The 20,603-nt window shown below is 38.9% G+C and overlaps 1 protein-coding gene across 1 annotated transcript in view; it reads left to right on the forward strand.

Annotated features, from left to right (window-relative positions):
- The window catches only part of ARHGAP15 (Rho GTPase activating protein 15), a 322,265-nt gene that overhangs the window by 12,324 nt on the left and 289,338 nt on the right, over positions 1-20,603 (forward strand). Inside the window, exon 3 of the mRNA XM_039702307.1 lies at positions 5,114-5,293. Within this exon, the coding sequence (XP_039558241.1) occupies positions 5,114-5,293 (180 nt within the window). The remainder of the gene's footprint in view (positions 1-5,113; positions 5,294-20,603) is intronic.

The following is a 20,603-nucleotide window of genomic DNA, read 5'->3' on the forward strand; positions in this document are numbered from 1 at the left end:
AACAAGATGCACTTCAGTTTTGCAGTGTTTGCACTCTGCTGTGTCGAGAACTTTCATGCTCATTATGCTTCTGATTTGACAGTGGTGCAAGTCATAAGGAGAAAACGTGGGAGAAATTAAAAGCTTATTTAGAAATACTGAAAAATATATTATTTTAAAGTCATAATCCTGAATAACAAATTTGAGTTCTATTAATTAGCCTTTTTTCCACTTTTTTGGAGAAAAGTGCTTGTTACAACTGTTTAATTATAGAAACCTAGAATGATGTGTATTGGAAGGGACTTTTTAAAGATCATCTTGTTCCAACCCCCAGCCATGGGCAGGGACACTTCCACTATCCCAGGTTGCTCCAAGCCCCATCCAGCCTGGCCTTGGACATTTTCAGGGGCAGCCACAGCTTCTCTGGTACAAGATGCTGATTAATTGTAATTTCCATTCTGTCTTCTACTGTATGTAGCTGTAGGAAATGTAGGCATAGCTCAGGCCAAAATTTGGAAATACTGCTATCTTCTTGTTTTTTGAAGAATTATTTCTCTGCTTTGTAGAAAATCTACATACTGACTTTACCAGTACTGCAGTAAAACTCAGGAAATAAAGTTCTTGGCTAATACAAGTCAGTCCACTCATTACAGGCTCATTTTTTGGACAAAGCAGCATGTATAAAATGGATTAAAATGCTGATAAATTCAATATGAAACTCATTCTAGGTCCATGGCATGCTGTAGGAGGGCAGTACTTACAGACCGTCATTCTGAGACAGAAACCACAGTTCAACTACAAGACATGCAAGAGTGGTAGGGATAAGAGCAATTCACTATCTTCATTTTTTCAAAAACCTAAAAAGTATATTTGGTTTTTTGATAGAAACTCTAAATAGCAACAGAAGGGTTTGGTTTCGTTTTGTTTATTTTGTCATGTCCTTTCTATTTTCAAAAGGACAGAAAATATTTTTTCCCCATGAAACAAAAATAATTGACATATTTTCACTATCAAATATAATGATTCTGTGAAAGCTCTACTTTTAAATGAAACATTACAGAAAATCTTCTGGTGAATAGTTTTGGTTATTCCCACTACTTTGTGGGGAAGGAGGAGATCTGATCCTCACCATTTGCTGTTCAATTCTCTAAACCTGGGCTGGATTCTCAGAAGTGGGATGGCTTTGCTGTCTATGGATTTGTATCCTCAATAACCTTTCTGTTTTTCACCTCTACAACCCTCATAATTTCCACACCATGTGTTTGAAAGTCAGCTGTACATTTAGAAATTGGAGTTTTAAACTCTTTAGGAACTGTCAAATGCCACTTGAATGTTTATCAGCCAGCTCTCCCCTGTAGCTGGTGCCTGAGCTCTGGCTTAACTCAATCTGCTGCACTATGAGGTTGCTATGCTACTTGCTGGAGCAGACTTACATCCTCCTGGAGCATTCCAAACACATGGACCCATCTGTGGGAAAAGTCACTGCGAGAGTTGGCCCACTGAGGCTGCAAATTTTATTAAAGGATGAACCAGTTCTTCCTTCCAAGAAGGCTTTTGACCTCCTGAAGTACCTCCGAAACTGACTGGTTGTGTAGGACTGAATTGGTTTTGCTGCTGCAACCAAAAATGTGATTTTGTTCCTTCAGCTTGGTGGTGTTTCTTACCCCATAAGTAAGTGATTCACCAACTCTCCAGAAATTAAATTTCTCCTTCCTCATTCCTACTGCAACCTCTTTCCCCCACTCTATGAATCAGTTTTCTCTCCCTGCATCATCCATCTGTCCTCATGTCAAGGATTCTTCTTGCCCCTCTATTCCTCACCCTTTTCCAGCCTGTCCCTTCTGTTCCACAGTGCACCAAACCACGTATTTCCAAGAGGAATTATGAGTGTGTATCCTTGCTTCCCTTCTCTTAGGTTAATGTCTCAAAGTTGTCCTGCCCCTTTACTGCAGGAGCACTCTAAACAACAAGGTGGAGAGGAGGAGAAATTCTGTCTTGGTTTAATGCCTTCCTCTAGCAAATCGACCGTGGGAGGTTTCAAAACTGAAATTTATATCCAGATGCTAACTATTTGCCAAAAGGCAAATTAGATAATTATATAATGGACATGGAGTGCCACACAAGCAGTTGCACGGGGCTTGGCAGCTCTGCCTTCCAAAGGAAGCAAAACAAATTCCCCTGCAAAATGGGCCCAAACTTGGCCCTGACGCTTCTAATAACAATTTGGAAGCACCAACTCATAAATGCAGAAGATAGGTTCCTTTTTATGTTTTCTGACAATATTTTATCTGTTTCCTGATGGCCTTCCCCTCTGTTATTAAAAAAAAAAAAAAAACAAAAAAAAAAACACACAAAAAAAACCCCTCAAAAAAAGAACAAAAAAGCGAACAAACAATAGGGGCAGGGCAGATTACGAGGATTACCAAACCCTCCTTGCAAATGCAAATGCCATGCTGTTGCATTTGTGGAGCTCATATTCAGGGTGCCATCTACTGGCACGTAGGGCTGGTAACGCTGTCAGGAGCCTGCCTGGAGCTTGGACAGCAAAGGATTCCTACCTGAAAATCCTAAGGGCACAATTTTTGTACCTTTCTTCCATATTATGCCAGACCTCCTCCATATTCTGCAGGATCTCGCTGTGTTTTACACTAAGACAAATCTAATGGTGGAAATGCTCCATTCTGGGTCTTGTTTTTGTTTTCTTTTATAGTAGTTCCTGTAATTTTAGTATCTTGGAAAGACTCCTTGTAATACTCTGAGGTATGCAAATTAGTTCAAATTTTCAGGAAAATTAACCAAGGTTCAATGAGATTAGAACCATGAGTTTCAGAAGTCTTCACAGCCCTGCCTTTTACTGACTGTGTCCCTACTTGTGATCCAGGGCATGACTTTGTCACACTATTAAACTTTTTTATGGCACGTCGTGTACTGACGACACCAGACAGAGACTACCTAATTAAAACTCATAATGCTCCCGAGAAGGGATATGTCAGAGCTTTATAGGTGGGAGATTTCAGAAGAAAATCTGAGCAATGTGCTCCAGCCAAACATTGGATCCGTGACAGAGCCAGCGCTGCTCTCGTCTCTCGAGTCTGATCCGCTCTCCAGCCTGGAGCCTACTGAAAATCTGTTGAGAAGCAATTTTGATTTGATACCAACATGAAATACAAAATGGTTTGACTCTCCAAGTTTAGGAGGAGGAAAAAAAAATAATTTCCTTCTTGGAGCTGCTGCAGTCCTTCCTGCCAAAATGGCAAAGTATCCCTGTGACATGGATTTGGGTGCTGACTGCTCTGAAGGGTGGTGAGAAGTGTCTTGGGGAGGCAGAACACACAGTGCTGCCCACCAAAGATCCATGAAAGAGTTTTCTCAAGTACAATACACCAGCTCTGCAGCGGCATGTCCTAAGTAACATGAAAGAGCTTTAATCTAATTTCTATAACCTGAGATTCAACTTCCGTGGGGATCCTTGAGTAACTGAGTCAATGCAGGAAACAGCCAATGGGCACAAGCTTTGTTTTTGGTGTGGATTCTTTTGGATTAAGTTCAGTGTTTCTATCATGGCACATCATGTTGAGTGAGTAATGGGCTAATATTAAAGGACTTCCTTTCTTTTATCAAGAGTGCTATCATGAATGCATATAAATTCCCCTGAAGGTCCCAGCCCACGCCAGGGGAGTTGGAAATGTGTGATCTTTATCTGATCCAATCCCCCAAAAAATCTGTGGTTCTATGAAAAGCCTTCTGGACACAGGCCAACCACTTCTAGGTGTTCTTGCTTGAACAGGTTGAACCACATGACCTACTAAGGTCTCTTCCACCCTCAGCCATTCTGGCTGCACTACCTGTTATTATCATCCTCTACATTTAGGGCATTTTCCTGTGAGGGATGGTTTTATCAGTGCTGAGAGGCTGAAGCTGTGGGAGCTGTGTCCTCCCACCTGCCCAGGCTGAGGTCCTGCCCAGAGATGTGCAGCAGAGCTCCCCATCTCCCTCTCCCACCCTCACACCAGGATGTTGTGTTCTCTGCTCTGATGTCTTCATAGTAATGGGCTTTCTTGAAATCAAGGAATTTAATCTTCAGAAGTTGCCAGGATGTTGCTAGAAATAGCCATGCTCTCCAACCCGTTTGGAAAACGCTGATTCTTCAACAGTTTATACTATAACTGCACTTAAATGGATTTCCATTTCCCTGGCTCCATAGTTGGGAAACCAGCTTTTTCAGCTTGTATAGTATTTCTTCCTTACACATTTTCTCATGTGGTTACACAGCAATATAAAGAGCCAGTTTTTTTGTGACTCTCAGTAGATTGCTGCACCCACGAGCTACATGTAGTAGTACGAGGGTGAGCGAGGGGGGAGGAAAACAGAGCAAGTGTTGTACATCACTGTCTTGCTGTTTTCTACAGGAAATATAAAGCAACTTTTGCCTACAAAAAATGTATTGAATAGCTAGAAGGGAGTGAGTTGAGTTGTTCTAACACTAAAATGGGAGTTTGAACAGCAGCACTGTGATCCCTCTAGGTCCACTCCCCATCCAAGGGCTTGAGAGCTCAGCTATTTCTCAATTTCAGATTTTAAAAATGGACAGAGAAACAAAAATCTCGTCCATACTGCTGGTGGATTGTGAAAATTAAGGGCTATTTTATCAGCTCCAGGTTTGGCTCTGGGACACTAGCAGGGTTGCAGCATGGCCCTGAGATGCACTTGTAGCTGGCCCATGTGGGACTGTGGAGGTAAGATATGTTAATTGGCTTCACAGCGTGTCCTTTCCCTTTGCAAGATTTAAAATGTGTCGTGTGAGCAGGGCCAAAGACAAAGTGGAGTGGCTGCCAGCTGGACGTGGCAGAGGCTTGCAGGGAGATTACACCATGGAGGAGAATGGCTTTTGAGATAAGGATAATCTTTTACATAAACTAACTCTTCCAAGGCAGTTTGGATGGGAGGGTGATAAGGACAATAATAAAACTGCAGGCTGACACAGCTGATAGTTATCCTGGTGTTCAAAGATGATCAAGATCTTGCCAGCAAGACAACTCAGCTTCTTCTCCTGACTGGTATGACACAGACCTGGCACTGATACGTTTTTGTATGAGGAGTCCCTAGATTAATGCTCTTATTTCACATTCTTCAGGTCAACCCAGCAACCATGGAAAGGTCTTCAACTTCTGATACAGCCTCTGAAAAGCCTAATCCTTCCCACCATAGCACTGGGGCTGTTCAAATGAGGATCAAAAATTCCAACAGTCACCACGACAGGCTGAGCCAAAGCAAATCTATGATTCTCTCTGAGAATGTGAAAGTCGCCGAGCCCGTAAGTAAAACACTCCTAATATTTTCTGAGTTTTTCAATTTTTTAAGAAAATCTACAGTTTTATTTATGCTTGTTAAGACACTGGTTCCACTCTCATCCTTTGAAAGGAGGGATTTAAAGTCACTAATACATTTTTAGGAGTATCTCTAGGCATTGGAATAACAATTTTCCTTCACAAAATACAGAATTTGGCTTTGGTGGCCTTGATCATAACATCTACTCAGCATTTCAACTCTCAGTTGTAACAGCACTTAAGTAAGGCTTAAGTAAGTAGAGAATGGCACTTTCAGATACATATCACAGTTTCTCAAAAGGCAAACTTCAAAAGCAGACAGAAGAAAAGAAATGGAAATTTCAAACTCTGCAAATAACTTTGTAACAAAAAGAAAAGTCTTGCTGTAAGACTCAATGAATTGTACAAAAATCAGACACTGAACGTATGCTGTTATTTCAATAGTAAACAGTCAAAGGAGTTGAGTCGTTTTTTTATCCATTAGAATTTTTTTTTAAATTAAATAGTTAGCGATGAACTCTATTGCCAGTTGCATCCCTGCCCCTGTACTCCTTGTGAGCTACTAAACAAACTGATTGGTATGAGTCTCCCCTGGTTAATTTTCTTCCATAATGGTGGCAACTTGCAGCTGAGGCCATATGATGTTACAAAATTATTTATGCAATGTTAGCCACTTTTTTGGACTCCAGATCCATTTTGTTCTCAGAGAATGCAAATGAGGGGGAAAACTCTGTTAGCTGGGGACAGAGTCCCAGCTCTCAGCCACTTCTCACAACCATGCCAACCATTATTTTTTTGCTGTTGATGTAATGGATTCCTATGAAATATTCAGCCTTTTGACGAAGTTATTAAATGGAGGAAAGCCACAAGACCTTCAGTATTTCCATTTAACTCAAAATTAAACCCCAAAATTTAGACTTATTTAGAAATATGTTACTCTAGTGATTAATTTTTCAGGTGTAACTTAACTAATTTCTCCTGATATTTCTAAAGTGAAAAATCTGGTTAGATCTTAACAGCTGATAAGATACTAATTTACCATTTATTTAAATTATATTCTTTGCCCCAGACACACTGCATACGTTCCCTCCTTTTATCTGACTTGCAGTGTTCCTCCACCAAAAACTTGGAACACTGCTTACAATAATTCACTGGGAATACTGTAATGTAATACCAGGAAGAACTGTACCTTTGAAAAAGTTTAAAAGTTAAGTATATTTAATGGTGCCTAACATTTTATTGGCTGTGTTTAACAAAAGGCACTAGGCTGCAGTTGTTTTTGACAAGCATGAAAACATCACAGCATGAGACTGCAAAAGGAATTATGTAGAGAAATTACAAGTGATCCATCTCTCAATGAATTATCCACCTCAATAGCCTGCAGAACTCAGCTACCAATTAACACCTACTTTATTACATGTTGGGATGTACTTAATAACTTTCATGTGTTTATGCACTATTACCTTGACTGATGCCTCTTGTACAATTAGGCATAATTGGCATATCAATATGCAAAAGTTAAAAGGATTAACCCTCTTAAAACTAATGAGCATTTCTGTATCCAGCTGCTAAATGAGACAAAATTAGCATTTTTCACTTTTGGGCAGGATTTTATCATGCAGTTTCTCATTGTTGATATTACCTTGTTACATAACTTTAGTTTGGGGGATAGTATGCTGGACGGTTACAGAGCAAGGGCTCTAAAAAGTTAAATTAGACATAAATATTCACTGCTGTATCCCAACAACCACACCAGGTGCAATATATGTTCACTGGCTGGGAGCTGGAAAGTTGCTTTGTGTTGCATTTGTTTAGTAGCTAATTACATAAAAGCGGAATTTTACCGAGTATATGTCATTTTACCAAGCAAACTTGGCTCCGACATAATAGATTGAAAGCTTGCCATGCTACTAATTTCCTTTCTGTTTCAATTCTTTTCATCTCTTTTTGCCATGCAGAATTTTCTGACTAGATATTGACAGGCTGAAAGTGTTTGGGCGTATTTACTTAAATAAGCCTCTTAAAGTTGTTTGCTAACGCCCAAAGTAAAAGCAAAATTCCTAAGGATCCAAATGCTTTCAACTGTGGGCTTTAAACGCAGCGAGCTAAAGGAACAGTGAAATACCAATTGTGTGTATCAGCCGTGTGCTGACATATCTGGGCATGTGACTTGGGAAGGATTTGGGGGAAAGTAACGCAGGGGAGTAGCTCCTATCCTTCCAAGTGTCTTGAAAAAGAAGGGTCCAGCTGACACAGGCATATATGTGTATATATATATATAAATTTATTAATGTTATTTTAAAAATCAAGGCTCTCCTCCCATTGCACTTTTCTACACAGTCTTCACTTCTGCATTTAGAGGCACGCAGATCTCTGCTAAAAGACACATATTACCAGAATATTAATCAAAGCTAATTATTTTGTGCTTGAAGAGAAATAGGATTTATCCTCATCTTTCTACTTGGAAATTTTCTGTTTTCACGGTCTGCCTCTGTTTAGATGATGGATATAATCCATGAGGCATCCATTGATTATGTTTATTTTCTATTTCACATTGACTATTTTTTGTCCTGTTATTGGAGAGATTTTTCTTTTGAAAAAACTAGAAGCAGCTGAATAAAGGATTTCATACCACCCTTTTGCTGTCCATGTTTGGTGTGTGCAATACACTCTGTTCTATTAATAAATGGGTCAAATCCTTTTTACTCAACTTATGCAAAACCTACTGACTTTAGTGGATTAAGGCAATCAGCCTTTGGCACATTTTGAACAATCAATAGAAATATAGATTTCTAGAACTTATTTGGAAAGAGGAAATGCCCACTCTGGACAATAAAGGGCGTAAACCAGGCACAAAGGTAGAAAGATGAGTGGTGATTTATGGAGGAGAAAAATGCCTAATTTTCTCTGAGGGATTTGCTGCAGTCTGAGGCATGTGCTGTGGTGGTTTTGAGCACACCTGGGGCTATACTTTTGAAGGTGAACAGATTATTTTCCGTAGGGTGACAGGGAAGGATGTGCATCATACATCAGCAGGGCCATATGCACGTGTGAATTTTATAGTGGTGTAGATGCAAATGTGGGAGGCAGGAACTAAACAAGCAAGAGATTATTGGGATTTATGTTATTTATTTCAATGGAAATGCCTGAGCTTTGTACAAAGGTTGAAATTGATATTAATGTAGAGTCTAAAGAGCACAAATCATGAAGCTGGACACAGGCTGTGGCAAGTGAGGGCTCTTTCTGTGCTTAATGGTATTGTCTGAACTAGCAATGTAAATGAATATTTGCTATTTTCATCTGTTAAACCCCGGGAAGTGCATTTTGCTTCATTCAGAACAACTTCAAACAATGAAATGTCTTTTTTATCGGTGTCTATATTAAGAATTAGAACCTATTTAGACATTCCAAAATGTTAATGTATTAGAGCTTTCTCTGATTAGGTTAAACAAACTGGTAGGTTTATTTATCTCCTTAATACATTATCAGAGAAATGGGAAGCAATCTTCTTTTGTTTCTTACTCCTGTGATCATAGAACACTTGCCAAAGTTATGGCTAGCCAAAAAGACAGAAATAAATTTGCTAAAAATATAAACCTTCTGTTTAGCAGAGTTTTTGAGCCATATTTTGAAATTGCAGGGCTTGTACATGTTTACTTCAAATCAAGCTTATAGTCAAGTTTGAGGCTTTGTTTGTATAGATTGTCCTGAAGTAGATCCTGATATTTAATTAAAATGACACTAAATCACATTGAATTGATAAGACTTGGCATCTCAAACAAAGGTAATTGCCCGTATTGGTTTTGTACAAAAATAGAGCTGCTTGGAAAATGTGCAGCCAACACAGACTGTCAACTCCATTTATAGATCAATATGTGAAAACCATTGATCAGGCAGGCATGTGTAACAGTAACACTTTGCATTTATTTGTTGTTTTTATACCACGTTAAGGCTTACAGGATTATCGGCTTCCAAAATATTTTGACTTCCTCGTAAATATGTTATCTGTTTAATGTTAATTACAAGACAGTCTCCAGCCCTCTTTTAGAGTATTTTCAGTTTCATTGCTATGGGTAGTTTTAGCTCAAAAAGGGATTATTTCAATCTCTGCGAGATCATCAGAGCTTCTTTTATAGTGTAGTTTATTTAGGGAAAGTTTTGAAGATAGCTCTTTTTTTTTTCTTCCCCAAGTTTACTTATTTTGTCAAGATTTGCTATTTCCTCCAAGAAAAAATTTCTAAAAGCAGAAAACCTTCTCCTGATGCAGATTTGAATATTCTCTTTGCTGTGATCTAATAGTGACTGCCCAGGCTTTATTCTCTGCAAAATTTGTCATCATACACTGGTCTGTTATAGATGCAGCCACGTTTGTCTCTATAAAAGAAAAATGCTGTTTTCCCTTCAAGGTGTACACAAATCTTGTAATAGCACTGGGACAGATACTGAAAAATATATGAGTTTCCCATGACAAGGGTGGGAATTATTAATAAATGCAAACTTACACCTTATTAGCTCCAAGCATTTCAGGGTAGGTGTGAAAGCTGTGGGTCCACAAACACAGTCCAGTTTCACTTCTTGAGCATGAATATTTCTAAATTAAAACAAGTCTGTTTAGCAACATTAGTCATTATCCTTTCCAGGGCAGGAAAACGAGAAATGAAGTGTGTCATATGTGCCCTTACTGTATTCAGACTGGTTTTGTGCTGTGAAAATGTAGATGTACTTTCTGCTGAGCGTGGTGCTCACAGACTGTCTCCTTCGGCCCTTGGCTCCAGTTTTTCACCCATTTCAGTGCCTGTGTCCCTTGCTCCCTACCTGAGGAGCTGCTCTGGCTCCAGGGCAGAGGCCCTCAGCCTGCACAGATGTGCCCCTCTGTGCTTATGTATGTTCTCCATACCATAAAGTCCTCTGACTTAAAAGCTGAAAGTGGAATATTAATGCATGAGCCCATTTTAGGGCTCAGCTGACCTTTAATAAGTGATTTTTCTCAGATTTGCCTCCCAACCTTTTTACAGGACCAATATTTTGTGTGAACCTGTGTTTTCAGGTTCAAAACAAGCCTTTTGCTTTTGTGAATAACATTTTTTTCATTTCTATTTTCTTAAATATGCCCTGTGAGAAGTTATTCTTTATTGTATATTTACATCATAGCACTTCAGCTGAAATAATCCTGGCTAAAAAGGAAGAAGTTAATTTTATTGTTCAACTCCCCATTTATTTCTCCTCCCCACAGTTTCACTGTACAATTTCAGCTGTGTTGCTTGACAGGCAGCATCATAATGAGATCATAGAAAAAGGAAATAACCAGCACCTATTTCTTCTTGAAAGCAAGGATAAATTCATTTCAGCTCTATTAAGGGAGTGGTGAATGTAACTGGTTTGGCTTCCTTGTTAAGCCAAACCGAAGTTCAGACAAGATATTATAGGGGTCAGAATTGCTGATTTTGACTTTTACTCAGTGTGACAGAAGGGTAGAAAAAAGGTTCAAAAACCTCCATTTTTTTTTCCTTTTTTTTTTTTTTCAATCTTACATTATCTCACGCTGTGAAAATCTTTACTCTATTTACCAAGCACAAATTAGTCTTGCCAAAGGTTCTGAAAGTTTGCTACTTCAGCTTAGATCCTAAAACTTCAAAGAGAGCTGCAACTCCACAAATTAGTGTATGTGCTCTGCCATGGCTATTTTCACTTGAACTTAGCTAAATTCGTTTATAATTTAGTGCTGATTGAACGCTGCCATAAACGTACACAAGACACATTTTTTAAAGTTAGTCCTCTGATTACTAATTTGAATAAAAAACTCTAACCTTGTTAGCATCTGGACTTATTTTCATAATAACAACCCCTTCAGAACCTACAAAGTAATGAATAATTGACAACAAATGAAATGTTTTGATAGTTGTCGGCACAAAGCATGTTTAATGTTTTGTGTTGCTTCCTAGCTAATTATGTAGATGACACATTTGTCAGACCTTGACTGCCATTAGAAACGTGTTTCCAGAGGGGAGAAAAACAGGCTATTCATAGAGTAATTAACTAGAATGCTCAATGACCTGTGAGAGATTCAAATGGCTGCCAGTTCAGACATTGTTTTGTTACAGAAGCAGAGGGGTAATTAAAATTCCAAATTACAGTGCTATGATGAAGCATTTGTTTGTTGACAGTATACTCTTACTCTAGTTTGTTAATTCTTTTTTAAATTGCTTCTAATCCATTTTATAGCTTTAGGAGCTCCGTCTTTGAATTTACTGACAACTAATATTATGGCAAATTGTTCCTCGGCGGAGCTCGGCGGGCTTGGCAGTTCCATGGGAGCACAAGGTGGGTGGGATGGAATCGCTGCTCTCCCCCTAAACCGACGCACCATGTGCTGTCACCGAGACGCGGCTAACGCGGCGCATCTTGTGAAATGATATGTTCATAATTCTGCGTTAGGGAAGATGTCTGCTTAGGGGAGGAAATGGCTCAGATAAAGCAATAATAATCAGACAAATTGAGGGAAGGTGTCCTAGAACGTTAGGGGGAAGAGCTGTGATGGGGCTGGGGCCGGGGTGACCGTGGGTTAGGTGAAGCACTTTGGGAAGCCGAGGTCCGCTCGGTGACGGAGATTTGGAGGACAATCGTCTGCTTAAAGAAATCAAGCACAAAATATGAGGAATGGGGTGTTTCATAAGAGTCCACTGTATCTTTGCCAGTGCCCTTTGCAAGCAATAATGGACGTGACAGGGTAAGCTGTCTTTTCTCCTCCAAATGGGGACTCTTTGCAAGTCCAAAGTGTTAAAGTTCTCCAAACAATGAATTAAATGCAAGCCCAAGTGAAATATTTATTTACTTTGCCAAAAGTGAGACTCTGGTTTTGTTAAGGAGATGTGACAGAAGTAACATGGTGTTTGATGCAGGAGAGCTGACAGCGGCATGGAGTGAGCGCTGATTATCCCGAAGACACTGTCAGCCGGGATTGATTTCCACTTTCTCCGTTTATGTAACGGTTCCTGTAATACAGCTGACCCCAAATCACGTTACCTTGTCATTTCTCTGCATGGATCAAGAAGAGATGAGCTGAAAATAGCTAGGCACTGACCTTGAACTTGGCGGAGAAGTGAGAAGTGACAGCGGGGGATGCTCGGCGGGGGATGCTCTGCGGCCGCGGCAGCACCAGGGGGCAGAGCAGCACCAGGGATTGCAGCTGGAGCAGCTGATGCCACGGACCCACAACCCCGTGCCAAACGCCCTTCCAGCCCCCCTTTCCTTCCCCTTCCCCTTTTTATTTTTTTTTTCCCCTTTAAAAATTGGGGACATGCTAGCTGGAGGATCAGCTGTCTCTAAAACATTGGCGTTCCCATCATGCGCTGCTTGAAAATGGAATTCTTTGAAAGGATGTTCAATATTAAAATACCCTCCTAACTGAATGCTCTGTTACGAAGCATTGCATCTCTGTTAGGAAGTTTTGCATCCTCCTTACAAATACCTCCCCCCACCCCGTTGTTTTCCTAACATCTAGTGAAAATATGCAACATTTTCTTTATCATTAATAGAGTTTTCTACAATTTGGGTGGTTTGTGAGAAGATCAATGCATTCCTCAAAGTCTACAAATCCCTTTTAGTTTCATAGAAAGCTTGGTGTAGATACATATAAAAATATTTTTAAGCTGATAGGACATCTAAAAAAGGGTAAAAAAATTAAAGAGTGTTTTTTTCTTTTCAGATGAGACACTTCTCTCTGTTGTAATGTATGTCTTGAGGGGGAAAAAGTGAAAACTTGGTTATGAAAATATTATTTAATTTACCATCTAAAACTCATGCTTGACTTCTTTTGTTCCATATTTTCTTTTAATCTCTTAGCAGCCTTTTTAGTGTCTGATGCTGGCAGTGTGGAGACATGAGATGGCAGTGCTGGTTCTTCTCAAGGATCTGGGGCTTTGGGGTGTCACTGCTCAGGGCAGGACCTTGTGAGAGCTTGAGGCAGCACTAGGAACCCTGAACTCACCCTTCAAGATATTTGGCCACTCTCTCACTCCCACCCTCATTTGTTAACATCAAGACACTGATAGGAAAGTACACAGAGAAACACTCAAAAAATATCTTCTAAGATAGTGTTGGTAGTTCTTCACAGAACACAGGAAAGAAAAGGTGTAAATGGGAGTTTCTGGATTAGTAATTATCGATTTATTATAATCTATAGAAGAGCAGTGGAAATTCGTGCTAATATAAATTTTGGTCCACATCATATAAAATGTGATGTCTTGTTTAAGGGCAGAGCACTTGTTAAGGGCAGACTGAGGCTCTCATTTCTCACTGACAGCTGGGGACTGGGGCTGTGGAACCAACAGGAACTTAGAAGGAAAAAGGAGTAACAGACACCTCTCTTCATTCTTTCCATCAGAAATGGGTGAAAATGGGGAGATGAGGCGAACTCTAAATGTTCCTCTCCCTCACCTTATCTTGTTCAAACCCAAGGAACCATCATGGAGTTGAATCAGGAGTTTGTAGCTCAAAACTTCCTTGCTCCAAATCTCTGCAGAGTGTGGCTTTGAGTTGTCCTGGTAAGTCAATGCAGCAGACTAAGAAAACTTGGACATGAGGTTTGAAACAACCCTCCAAATAATATTGTTTTCTCTACCTTAACATCTGATTCAAATAACATTCATCTCAGTGCTTTTGTATTACCATCATTTCAGAGTCCATACCAATATATCCTTGTGCTTTTTACCAGCAGGAAAATTTTATTTCATAAAATCTCTTTTTTGACTGTTTTATCCTCTAAGAAGTGGCATCCAAATACAAAGACACATTAATGACACTGAAGTTGCCATCATGATGCTAAACAGACCAACACAGTATAAAGCTGCATCTTTTTTATTCAGGAATAAGACAGTAACACGCCATGATGTTAGCAAGATAATTTTATACACATAATATTTCACTTGGCTTCCAAGACAGCCTTCAGTTTGATTTATTCATTACAAAAACCAAGTGGAGAAGGAGCTGGACTGGAATTTGTCATTTTTCCCTGGTCCCAGCCTGGACATTTGCCAGCCAAAGGGATTTTTTAGTACTTTTTTCTGTTTCTCTACCTGTAAAGTGGGACTGTGGAGAATGTGTATTTCTTTTCCATGCATTAAAGAGGCTGCCTCAAAGCTGGTTCAACTGTAACGTTTCAATCATGCTCTTTATGTAGATAATTCCATTCTCATCATATTAACTCTATTAATTAAAACAGAATTATTCCACAATTATGCTAGTGTAACTGAGAGGAGAACTTGGCCCCAGGTCCTGTACATTTGCCTTATCTATATTCTCTGTGCTTAACTGTTTCACTATTTTTCATCCAAAAAAACCTTATTTTGGCTTCATCATTAATCAGTTCTCTTCCCTTGATTCTATACCCCTGTGCTTTCAGCAGCGTTAGGTTTCTCTGAGGGCCTTTGTGTTCCATGCTGTATATTTCAAAAAGTATGCTTAAAAAGTGTTGTTTAAAGGAGTCTCTCTGGAAATCTGTGTCAGTGCACACCGTGACAGGGAACATAAGCTGTGGAATTATATTCCTTTTACGCTATCTTTATTAAATACTGTGTTACAGCTGAATTGTGGCATCTAACACATTTCCTTTCAAAAATGCCGTCAGATTTGAAATATGTAGGTACTGAAACTGAGATTATATCAAACTTCCCATAGCTAGTCTTGGGCACCTGACCTGCATAGCTTCCCAAAGGGGAAAAGTAAGCTCCATTTCTTTAAATTTCCAATGAGAAGGGACATGTGTCTCCTTGCATTGAGCTACATGATATCACATCATGTGGCACCGAGTGACCCAATGCAACATGACAGCAGAGGTAAAGAACCAGGGGTTTTTTTAGGTTTTATTTTTTTTGTCTGTTTTATTACTGCAGTGAAACATTTGCAGTACCAATGAGATGAAATGGGGATCGAATTACTTTGTGCATGCCCTAAATACATGTGCTATTTCACTGTGTATGCACACGCTTAATAAATGTTGTTTAATGCGATGAGAAGGGGTTTTAAAACAGACAAGAGTGTCCTTGTTAGGCAATGTGCCTATTCTTAGACAAATAGTTGACAGCAGAATTCTCCTGCCCTAAATCAGATCAAATTTCCTTTGAAGTCAACCTTTCTTTATTTTATTTTTTTTTTCAGGATCTGATCCTGTCATGTTAACATGGTAATATTTTATTTTCTGTTTGATTTCCTGTTTGGTGTGATTCATAGCCTTAATGGAAATAGGTCTTTATCATCCATGATTCTAGTTGTGTGCCTGCATAGACACACAGCTGGATTGGAACCTCCCTCTTCAAAGGGCCCAGAACCCAGCACCTTGAGTGGAAGAAGGAGCTTAATTTCTCAATATACAGCCTTTGAAAAAAAAAAATCTTTTTTTTTCACTTACATGTCATAGAACAATACAACTAAGTTATGTTTGTTATTTTAGGACAGTACTGAATATGCCTAAACTTTAGAAGCAGTTGCACCTTTCTTTTTTGTGATTATTGACTCTGAGCTGCCACACACTCTGCCAGTTGCAGTAAAAAGTAGCATTGAAGACTACAGCCAAAACCCAAGTAGAGTAAAAAATGTGTTTTCCTTTCTAATCTCTGGATCTTACCTCAGTTTTGGAATCAAATTGGAAAGACTGTGAAATCCTCATCCTATTTTCCCTTATTCCCCTCCCCTGCCCCAGAGCTCTGTAAGAAAGATTGTTCTCCTGGATATTCCATCCAGGGCCAGGACTGGAAGTGCTGCAGCTGTGATGAGAGAATCTGTTCTCATGACATCTCTAGCCCCAAGGCAGGTAGAAAACCCAGACAAGCATCCAAACTTTTGTTTATTTATTTGGACCAAACCTGGATTTTGGACCAACTGAGATTCCCATCAGTGATTCTGTCATCTTTAAGAGCTCATTCTTCTTGATTGTGGTCCTGAAGTCAGACTCTTACTTTATAACATCATTCCAAACCCCCCCCCCCCATTGTTTAAAAATTAAAATGCCAGGTGCCAACTCTTTCCAGTAGTTGGCTACTTTAACTTTGAGCTTTCCATTTTTTATCAGCAAATGATAAACCGAAAATTCAGTGTTCCCAGTTTAGATCTTTCTCAAAATTAAAGTGTAAATCTAAAGTAGCCACCTGTAAGCACTAAAACCTGAAGACATTTGGACAGAAGTTAAACAAATTGTTTAAAGAACTGCCAATTGGTTGCGTCAGGTTTTAAGAACAACTTTGCTGGGAGGATCCAAAATTTGTGGTTTAACATTTTCAGGCCTGATTTTCTTTTCTTCTTTTTTTTTCCCTTTGGTGGTGTGTTGAGTTTTGCATTTTGTTTTTTTAAATTTAATTTTAATCAAGAAATTGAAGAGTTGTGAAAAGAAATAACATGGTTGTAGATAAACTGTTGCAGCAGACTAAGGATGACACCACCATGCAAATATCAAAAACCTGGAAAAGGTTGGGGCAACTGGGCCCATTGTGAAAAGCATGGAGCAAGCAGGGAGCAGAGAGATTTGGAGACAGGTGGGTGGGAAGAAATGGGGTGGGAAATGCAAATTTTCTGGGTGGAGCTGTAAATTGTGGTTGGAGGAAGGGTTGTGCTCCTGGTCTCTGGTGCTGGTGCTTTATTGGCAGCCAGGGGAAAAGCTCCTCGTTGGTTTTGGGGTTTAGCTGACTGTACATCCAGGTAGGTTTGTTTTTCTGTGTATGGTGGTTTGCATAAAGTCTTTAGTTGCACTGAATTTGGCTGAAATTCCAGTTTTGTGGATCATATTTGTGTTGGTATAAACAAGAGAGACATTCTAGTGCACTCTGAGCACATGAACCACTAGCTCCTTAAAAATGTCCATCCTTTTTCCAGAAGCTGTTTTGGTTTATTTATTTCACTTTCTTCATGTAAATTCTTTCATGTTTTTATGGCAGATGAGCCTGATTACATGAAAGTTTACCTTTCAAATACTTCCCATTTATCACACAGTTTTCTTACCTAGAAAATCCCAACGCAGCCACTGCTAATGTTTGATAAGATTTGTACCTGGTAGATTCTAAATTACATTAATGCATAAAGCCTGCAATGCCAGGCTCCCTATTGTTACAGTTATTAAAGCTGTAACTGAAATGATATCTTTCATATTGATCTTCAGCTAGCAGCTCTTATCCAGAAGCTTTGTTTCACATTAAAGACACTAATGATTGTCTCCACAAAATGAGCAGCTTAATAGTTAGAGAAAGTTAAATGGAAAAAACCCAACTTTGATAGCCACCTTTGATAGCTCTTTGCTCCAACATCTCTCATGGCCACAAAGTGCAAGCCAAGCATTAATAGACCTTTTAATAAAATGACTTGAAAGGAATCAATGGTATTTTTCACAAAGTCTAATTTCCAGCAAGTTATTTAAATGTTTGTATTCCTTCTGGACAGATCATGTCCTTCTGTAGCTGCCAGTTTTTTCCTGGAATTTCTCAGGCTGTCTTCCTAGGGTGTTTAATTTTTATTTTGAGGGGTCTGGTTTTGATTTGCTGCTTTATTGAAATTTTGTAAAAAATGGAGTAAATAGAAATCTTGTACTCTTCCAAGGCTGGCAAAATTTCCTGTAGACTTAAAGCCAACAGCCAAGTGTTTGTGGGGTGGAGGGTGAAGTCTAGTTAGAAATGTGCCAAGAGCCTTTTTGAGGAGCTTGCTTCCTTCATGGGCTGTAAGAATTCCATCTCTTTCCTCTCCTTCAGGTGAAAATGGCATCTCCTAGCAGCTGAAATTGTGTTGAATGTTAATGCAGGTCAGGAGGCTCTGGCTTAGGCTGGAGTTTGTGGGTGAAGAGAATAGAATCATAAAACCAGGGAATGGTTTGGGCTGGAAGGGACAATACAGCTCATCCAGTTCCATCCCCTGCCATGGGCTGGGACACCTTCCACCAGACCAGGTTGCTCAGAGCTGCATCTAACCTGGTCTTGGACAAGTCCAGGAATGGGGCAGCCCCATACTATTGCACCTGCTCTTTTCCCTTTTTCATTTTTTTTTTCCCTGAGATTTCTGTGTAGCTTTTCTGTTAGTTTTTAGTTCACTTATTTATTTTGGCTCTGGGTGAGGAGCAGCTGCTGGATCTTTTCTTGTTTTCAGCTAGAAAATTATTTTCCCCCATTTTTGGTTGCGACAGAGTGCAGCCTAGGTGTTTTCCATGAGACCATGCGGTGTGAGCAGAGAAATACATGTGGAATTTTTATGTTCTCTAAGCTTATTTCTTGAACTTGAGATATGACAGGTATCAATTTAAAGACTGGTATTCAAATAATGAACATTTTTTTTGTGACCAGCAGCAAATACACAAATTGTTCTATTTGTGTTAAGAAACAGGTTGATATTTATTATTTTACATAGAGAGAGTCATGGTGTGCTCACAAGGTAGGATGCAAGGGATCAAATTAATTTGTATTACTATAAAATGTAGTTCAGCTGAGATCACACCCTCTGTGTTCACTGGGGAGTGGCTTTTCCCTGATGGGCTCAAGTCAGTCCACAGCAATGATTAAATCAAATATCCCATGTGTTAAAAGTTCATATATGAAATCATGGGGGTGAAAAAAGAGAGGGAAAGGAAATAATATCAATTAAAAAACAAAAACCAAAAAAACCAACTGAAGAGTACACTATGAAGAGTCCACAGCTACAAAATATTTCCCTCTTTTCTCAATATCTCATGAGGAGTCAGCCCTTATTTCTGCTGATTTTTTTCCCAGGCTCCACTGGAAGAGCCTGGATTAAACTAATGCACGGACATGTTTTGGCCTCTTATTATTTATTACAATTTTAGTTCCAGGTTTCAAAAACAATTAGGGAAACTGCTTAATAGGAAAATGACTCTAATTACTTGTTAATTGAGGTTATCTGCTTCACATTATTCAAAACGTAAATTGTGTTGACACTTGTACCCAGATATGATTACTTAATAAACAGACTGAAAATGCATCATGAATGAATTCACCCCCCACCCAAAAAAAAAGACATTTTAGTTTTTGACTCTGATTTGCTCATCTGAAAGATATTAACAAGTATGTATACAGTTTGCAATAAGCTCAGTTATGGCATGTTAGTACAAAAAATAAATTATATGTTTCAAACAGTGAAAAAATGAAGGACTGAAATTGAAAAGTGAAAAGGTTTATTAAGGTTGCACATAATATATTCAGGTAAGGTTTGCACATAATATGAAATGGGGTTACATGAAGTATGGTGTTACCTCTTGGATAAATAATTTAGCTGATAAATCAAGTACCTGGATCCAGATAAATACCAATGTTAATATTTGACATACTATCATTTGTGTTTGAATTGGATTTTGGCTACTGACAAAAACAGGAGTGCTATTAAAAAAAAATAGCTCATTTGGGGGTGAGAGATACAGGTTTCTAAACAATACTATATTTTCTAGAGCAAGATAATTCTACCATTTAAAAGTAAAACTGAAGCATCCCATTTTTCCTCTGCATTATTGCACCCTGGGATTTCTGGTTTTTTTGGTTTTTTTTTTGTTTGTTTGTTTGTTTTTTTCAGAAAGAGTAAAACTGAAGCATCCCATTTTTCCTTTGCATTATTGCAACCTGGGATTTCTGTTTTTTTGGTTGTTTTTTTTTGTTTGTTTGTTTTTTTCAGAAAAATACAATCTATATTTTTTAAAAAGTCTTAGGCCATGAGTTAGATTTCACAGTCGCCAAATATCTAATGATATCCAAGACCTTGATTCCATACAATGGAACTTGCCAGCCATGTCCATGTGGGTAGGATCAACCATTTCTAGAGTACTGGGATTTGTGGGGTATGTGGTTAATTTTGATTTTTATGATGTGGGTTGAAAACATCATAATTTCCCTGATAACCAAAAATTTTATTATAGAAAAAAAACCCAGTGAGAAAAGTTGAAAGGCACCATATTTGTTTTAAAGACATAACTAGCAAACCTGTTGACAAGAGAGATTTCGTGTGTGTTTCTCCTTGAAATTTCCCTGTTTGAAATGAGAGCAAGACCTCAGTTCATGCAGAGGAGCCATGATTCCAGCCTCAGGGTCTGTTCCTGTGTGTCAGACTTGGGACTCTTTATTACTGAGGCATTTTTGGAAACATGAACCTCTGTAAACCATGGTGGTCAAGCAAGGAAAGAGGGACAGCAGGAAAATTATGGAAAGTGGAAATAAATTATTTTTTCAAATTAAAGGGCCTGATTGCGCATTTACAAGACTATTTACTTTTTAATATGCAAGCATAACTTTATATTTTCCTTAGCTAAATACCTTTTTGAGACAT

The sequence above is a fragment of the Passer montanus genome, unplaced genomic scaffold, assembly GCF_014805655.1.
Source record: "Passer montanus isolate IOZ18808 unplaced genomic scaffold, ASM1480565v1 scaffold1, whole genome shotgun sequence".
Lineage (NCBI taxonomy): Eukaryota > Metazoa > Chordata > Aves > Passeriformes > Passeridae > Passer > Passer montanus.